The sequence below is a fragment of the Nelumbo nucifera genome, chromosome 4 (assembly GCF_055504915.1).
Source record: "Nelumbo nucifera cultivar China Antique chromosome 4, China Antique-T2T, whole genome shotgun sequence".
Classification (NCBI taxonomy): domain Eukaryota; kingdom Viridiplantae; phylum Streptophyta; class Magnoliopsida; order Proteales; family Nelumbonaceae; genus Nelumbo; species Nelumbo nucifera.
This window is the reverse complement of record NC_142652.1, coordinates 17,673,673-17,680,503: the sequence shown is the minus strand read 5'-3', so window position 1 is coordinate 17,680,503 and position 6,831 is coordinate 17,673,673. Positions and strand designations below refer to the sequence as shown.

General features: G+C 37.7%; 1 protein-coding gene across 1 annotated transcript; it reads left to right on the top strand.

Annotated features, from left to right (window-relative positions):
* Positions 1-355: 355 nt before the first annotated feature.
* On the top strand, positions 356-2,797 carry LOC104598100 (expansin-A1). Its single transcript, XM_010260008.3, has 4 exons — positions 356-488; positions 661-797; positions 935-1,247; positions 1,938-2,797. Coding segments are annotated over exons 1-4 (759 nt in total). The 5' UTR covers positions 356-486; the 3' UTR covers positions 2,245-2,797.
* The last annotated feature ends 4,034 nt before the right edge of the window (positions 2,798-6,831 follow it).

The window sequence follows — 6,831 nt, the reverse complement described above, 5'->3', positions numbered from 1 at the left end:
AATTTCACAAAAAAATTAAAAATGAAACAGGGGAAATGTGCTAAAATACAAATGAGAAAAGGTCATTTGCGGCAAATGGTCGATGCTTGCATGTGGGCACGGCAGCTTAACTCTCAGAGAGAGAAGAGAAAGTAAGGCAGAATCACTATACGCCTACCCAACTTGGATAGCTGGATATATATATATATATATATATATATATTTAGGCCTTGGGGGATTTTCAGTTTTCACACAAGAGAAGTTCAAAACCACGCGGTTTTGAGCTAAAAAAACCGCTCTTCATTATTAAAAACCGCTTTCAGAAGGCGGTTTTTGGTCCAAACAGCTCCAAGTGCCAGTTAATTGTGACGTGAGCTGAGAGCCCCGCACCGCATCCAAGCATCTATTTATTCCCCCTCACCCCCTCACAACTTTTCTCACCAATCCCACCCTCTGTCCCTCCTCTATCTTTCTTTTTGCTCTCGTAATCTCTCTTCCAAAAAGTTCATGTAACCATCTCTTCCTCCTCATTTCCTCTGTGTTTTTTTTTTCCCTTTTAAATTCGTGAAACACCATAATAAAAAGAGTTCCAAAATGGGATTGTTTTTTTAGTGACAGCTTTGTATTTTCAAGTGTTAAAAGTTAGTTAGAAAAGTACTGAAGGCACACTCACCTGTGCAGGAAAATGGCTCCAGTTGGGCTTCTGTTGGTGGGTTTTCTCTCAATGTTCTTATCTGTTCATGGGTATGGCTACGGTGGAGGGTGGATTAATGCTCATGCCACCTTCTATGGAGGGGGTGATGCTTCTGGAACAATGGGTATGTTACAAATAGAATGTTCAAGATTCCTTCTCTTTTCTCTTTCTGGTTGCTATCTTGCATCTAAGTTGCATTGTAGAGAAGAACCATTTGACATTTTCTTTTTGTTTTGCTTGTTTCGCTTTTATTGTTTGCAGGCGGGGCCTGCGGCTATGGAAACCTCTACAGCCAGGGATATGGAACTAACACTGCAGCTCTGAGCACAGCCCTGTTCAACAATGGGTTAAGCTGTGGAGCTTGTTTTGAGATTAGATGCGTTAATGACCCAAAGTGGTGCCTCCCAGGCTCCATTGTAGTTACAGCCACTAACTTCTGCCCACCCAACAATGCCCTTCCAAACAATGCTGGGGGTTGGTGCAACCCTCCCCAACATCATTTTGATCTCTCTCAGCCTGTTTTCCAACACATTGCTCAATATAGAGCTGGGATTGTTCCTGTGGCTTACAGAAGGTACGTTTCTTAGTTTATTTCACTTCATTTTCTCTTTATCTTGTTTTTTTGTTCAACTATCTTGTTGCAGAGTACAAATGGATTATGGTCATTCATAGAAAAAGAAAAAGAAAAATCTATTTGATGTTTTATATATGGTTTTATCTTTTATGGGTCCAAAATCTGGTTTCTAAACCCTGGATTGTGCTTGGTGGTTGGTCTTAAACTCTTTTACGGACTCTGGATTATGGGTCCAAAATCTCTTTATTTATTTCCTTTTGTGGACATATTGCTGTATTAGATGGTTTTTAAGTACTTGTACTCTTGGCCCTGGAACTAAAGTCCTAGTTATGGAGTTGTTACCTTTATTTAGTTGATGATTCTCGGCGTTCTCCCTTCCCTTTCTAGCTTTTAGCCCTGCGGTTCTGGTGCTCTCTTCAACTTGTATGCTTTAGATCCTTTCTTTTTGAATGTTCTTGTTTGTCTCTTTGTGTCAGCGTGTGTCTTCGTCTTCATCTCTGTAACTCTTTCGGCTGTGGCTTTCTGCTCTGTTTTCACTTATTATGGGTGGGGATGGATTCCTTTCTTTTCCAATGCAAAAAGATAGGCTTGATTTTTCTTTACATTGTTGGTTCTTGAGTTTTAACTTAGTGGGGTGTGTTTCTAAAACTAAAAGCGGTGATCTTCATTCAATGGGTGTTTGGTTTGCAGGGTGCCCTGCAGGAAGAGGGGAGGCATCCGTTTCACCATCAATGGTCATTCATACTTCAACCTAGTCCTCATAACCAACGTCGGAGGTGCGGGCGATGTGCATGCTGTTTCGATCAAAGGGTCAAGGACTGGGTGGCAACCAATGTCAAGGAACTGGGGCCAGAACTGGCAGAGCAACACCTATCTCAATGGTCAGAGCTTGTCTTTCAAGGTCACCACCAGTGATGGGCGTAGCGTAGTCTCTTACAATGTTGCTCCTGCTGGCTGGTCCTTTGGCCAGACCTTTAGCGGAGCCCAGTTCCGCTAGAGAGACTCTCAGAGATCATCCCTAAACTCTACAGCCAAATTTCGAAGTATCTCTCTCCACAATATTTAGCTGCTGCAGTCTGCAGCCTGCAGCCGGGTGGTAGGATATAATATTATACTAATGAAGTATAAGTGTTAGGATGTTAGAGTATAGTATATAGATGGAATGGAAGAATTGGGTGAAATGAGGAGGGCTTATTTTAAAATGGCCCTCATCATTTTGTTTTAATTGTGGGATTTCCATTCGTGGGTCCCCTCTATTTTGGAGGTCTATTTGACTGTTTGTTTGAATGAGCCAACAAACAGAGAGGAGTGTACTTTTTCTGTTGTAAAACAGCGGTTGGCAGAGGTGATCCTTGTCACCCGCCACTAGAATAGCAATAGTTTTCTACTTTTTAGGTAGCATTCTCTTGCAAGGTCATTGTAATCAGCTTTGGCTGAATATGTCCTTGGTTTATATATTATTATATTTGAGCTATATCAGACTGTAAATGTACTTCTCCAGTTGCTCTAGTAATGGAAAACAAGAGTTTCATCTTCTCTTTTGATAAAAATTATCTTTTGTTATCATATCGCATATCACATTCACTTGTAAGCCTTAGCTTATTCTTCCAATTCGGAAGCACCTTCTTCTTCTTCTTCTACGGGCTAAAAGTAAAAGCAACAAATCACCATCCTCCTTGAATCTCTCCCTCTCTCTCTCTCTCTCTCTCAGCCACGTGATCACCTCCCTAAGGTTGTGCATTACCTCCAGGGGTTCTGTCAAACAAATGCACAACCTTAGGAAGGTAATGTGTTTTTTAGTTTCAAAACTTAAATGAAGTGTTCTAGAATTTCTGATATAGAGAATATATTTTCATCTGGTTATGTAATATCAAGTTTCATAAATCATATAATTTCTGCATTATAAATTTTGTTTTATTTTTAAAACATTAGTTTGATGATTTCATCAAAAACATGTATAATTTTTTGAAGCAAAAATTTATTTTTACTTTTCAAAACAAAAATAAACTTCAAAAACATATTTTTATATTTTTTTTGGCTGAATTGACAAATTCAAAAACACCCCCTTAAAATCTACTTGATTGAACCTCATTTTGTTTCTTCTTTCCCAAAGCCCCGGCATTAGAAATCCTCATTCCTCATATTGTTTCCAAAATTCTTATGCTAAAAGAACATATACCGCGTGTCACGTGCAACCACAAACTCTTACGCTATTTACTGATTTACATGATCATGCACAAGCTGTGAAAGAGCCAAATTTAAATTCCCTTTCCAATAACAGTGTATTCTTTTCACAGCAACTTTCCAAGAATAAGTAAAATGAAGAATCCAAACACGGTACGTATCGGTATACATACTTTCCGGTTTATATATTCCAAACCCATAACCTACGAATACTCATTTAAAACTCCCAAAACAAATCTCATAGAGAAACCAACTACATTGACAATAACCAAACATGCATAAACCTCCTACATTCTCAATCATCTCAATATGAGAATTCGAAGCATCATTCTCAATCATCAAGAAACCGTTAAACCCAAAAGCTTAAGCTCTTAGGTGAGATCACCTAAATAAGCTTTTATTCTCTAGCATGCCCGCCTATTAAACTTAAAGCATGAACAAGCATAAGATCATTTATATCTTGTGCTGAAATTTAATTAATTGGAAGATCGAACACTAGAACTACTTGGTCAAATATCATGTCAAGAATTTGATCAACGTAAGAGTTTAGTTAGGTGAGGCCACTGAATAGGTTTTATTCTCTAACACTGACATATATACATAAACTGATATACCACCAACCTGTATGCTGTAGCCGATCCTTTGGCCAGGTGTTGCTAGTTCTAGGGGTGTCAATTGGACTGGATTTGGCCCAATCCGATCCAGTCCAATGTTAGTCCATTATAAATGGACCAGATCCAATCTAATCCTATGAATGTTTTGGATCAATTTGGACCTGTCCAATTCAATGTCTGGACCATCCAGTCTGTTCAACTTCATTTTGATTTATATTGGTTTCAACCCAAACCCAGTCCATTGACACATATATTCTTATCTTATATCAATGGATCAGATATTGGTTTAATCCAACCCAATTCAATATAAATTTGTCATGGACGGACCAGGTCTAATCCAATCTAATAAATATTTTGGACCGAATTGATCCAATCCAATGTCTTGTTGGTCCATCCAATCCGTCCAAATTAATTTTAAACTGTACGGGGTCCAATCCAAAACCAGTGCATTGACACCCTTGGTTGCTACCTGCTACACCAATTCTCCAGTGTGGTTTGTGGAAGAATTAAAATTCAAGCCTGATTAAAGGCAAAACTTCCGCTGATTGTATTACCTACAAAAATTGTACTACAACGTATTTCATGCCATGTAATAGTGTGTATTATTGGTTCCACTCTTTCTGAGCCTAAATGGTTATAATCTTTTGTTTAAAATTCACTTAGCCTGTTTGATTTAGAGGAAAAGGTGCGAAAACCCATACAAGATATGTATGCAATTGGTTGGTCGGTTACCTAGCTAATTTGATCAGAGGTATTTCCTTTTAATTACATCTAACAATTATAACTATTATTCATTTTTGAGATTGTTGGGCACGTGAGATCGATCGGAAAAGAATCTGAAAACTGAGAGTTCAAATCGGAAATCATAAAAAAAAAAAGTACTTGTTAAAATATCCCTAGCTTGTTTTGTAGAAATACTAAAGAGGAGTTGAGGTATAGTTTGTCTTAATTTTACTTCAAATTAGTGGCCACAGAGAGAGATATTCAGCAGGCATGTTTGTGATAGAAGCAGTTGCAACGAATCAGAAGAAATGAAGAACCCAAGAGCCGATGAACGAGAGCTGCAAAAAGTTTTCCATTTCTTTGAGATGAAAACAGTTGTCTCCCTTTCCAGCTCTTCCATTGAATGCTTGGTTTTGTCGGTGTTTCCACACAAGGGAACATCAAAATTCCTTGCTACCTAATGACGCTATCTATACTACTACTCTCGCAATTCTATTAGTACCTTATGAAGTTGTGATTAATATTTGATATTCCTCGCCTGTGTATTTTTCCTGCATAATACTTGCCTTCCTCTCACATTAATACGATCATCATCTTCGGTTAAGGAATTAGGTGTAAAAATGTTACTGAAGTTGGGGTTCGTTTGGTTTAAAGTCGGAATTGAAATTAGAATCAGAATTAAAATTGAAATTTTTTAGAATCAGAATCGAAATTATCTATTTTCATAGTTTGTTTGGTTCAGATAAAAATAGGAATGAGAATTAGAATCAATAGGAATGAAATTTCATTTTCAAAGAAAGGATTGGGAATGGTCATTCTCTCAATTGGGGGAATGTCATTCCAACAGGAATGAAAATGGATTCCAATTCTTCCCAATCAAACAGTTAGAATCGAAATAATCCATTTTTATTCTAATTCCGATTCCACAGCCCTATTGCTGTGAACCAAACGGAGCCTTAAAGGTCCAACCCAATTCACTCTCCTGTGCTTTCATTAACTCAACTAGTCTGATTAATTTATTAAAAATTGAAAAAAAGGCAGCCGGATGCCATTCACCTAAAGTACTACAATTATTGATTCTTCTTTACTTTAATAGTGATATACTTCCGGGGGTTGCGATACTCAGCTCCCCAAATTTTCTTTTGCCACAAAGACTCACCTAAACTCTGAGGTTCTGAATACTTTGTCTCCGTTACAATCAGTTAGAGACCATATTCAGATTTCAGAATTCAACGATGGACATTTCAGAAGGTCTCATGTTTAATGAACAGTCCATGGATAAGAACATAGTAGATCTTGAAGGGAAACATATTGCTGTCATGTGGAGAATCAGATAGGGACCCATTTTAATAGTCACATGTCCAATTTCACAATAACCAAATAATATATTTTTTTCTAATTGGGGTAGCCCGTCACCCCAATCATAACTAGGGATATATATATATATATATATATATATATATATATATGCATTCATAAATGAATTTGTACATTTTATTAATCAATTTCACTCCTAAACTGGGCTATAAAGACCTAATAAAAAATAGATATAAAAAAAGATATGTTCATAAATTCTTTCAAATCCAAACAACTTGTCCAAGTCTGATTAAGCCAGATCCATCATAACCTGAGCCCAAGACTCAGATTGTACCAGGCCCAAGCCTATGGTTTGCACCTTAAGGGTTGGGCCTGGTTTAACCTTCAACCTGACCCAACCAACTAAGTTGCACCCTTACCTATAACCACCCCAACCCTAATGACAGGAGGATTTGATCCCAAATTTTCAGTACGACCCTACGTCTGAGTCAGTTGGCACCGTCTACCCAAACATGTCTTCATGTTTGGAAGTTGTCTCAAACATATAGTGGAGCTTTCCCCAGTTGTACATTCAAATCAACCCTTCAATAGCCAATATTACTTGGCATCATGCAGAATAGATCATGTGGAGAAGTTCCCCATTTGGCCTGATCAATAACTTGTCAGAAAATTCCTCTCAAGTTTATCTCTAACATTGTTTCTCTCTTATTTCCTATCAAACCAAACCGCACAAGATGACCAGACAA

Excerpts from the sequence above, each read along its gene's own strand:
- LOC104598100 (XM_010260008.3), top strand. Across the intron at positions 798-934 it reads TGATGCTTCTGGAACAATGG|GCGGGGCCTGCGGCTATGGA; the intron begins GTATGTTACAAA and ends TATTGTTTGCAG. Across the intron at positions 1,248-1,937 it reads GTTCCTGTGGCTTACAGAAG|GGTGCCCTGCAGGAAGAGGG; the intron begins GTACGTTTCTTA and ends TTTGGTTTGCAG.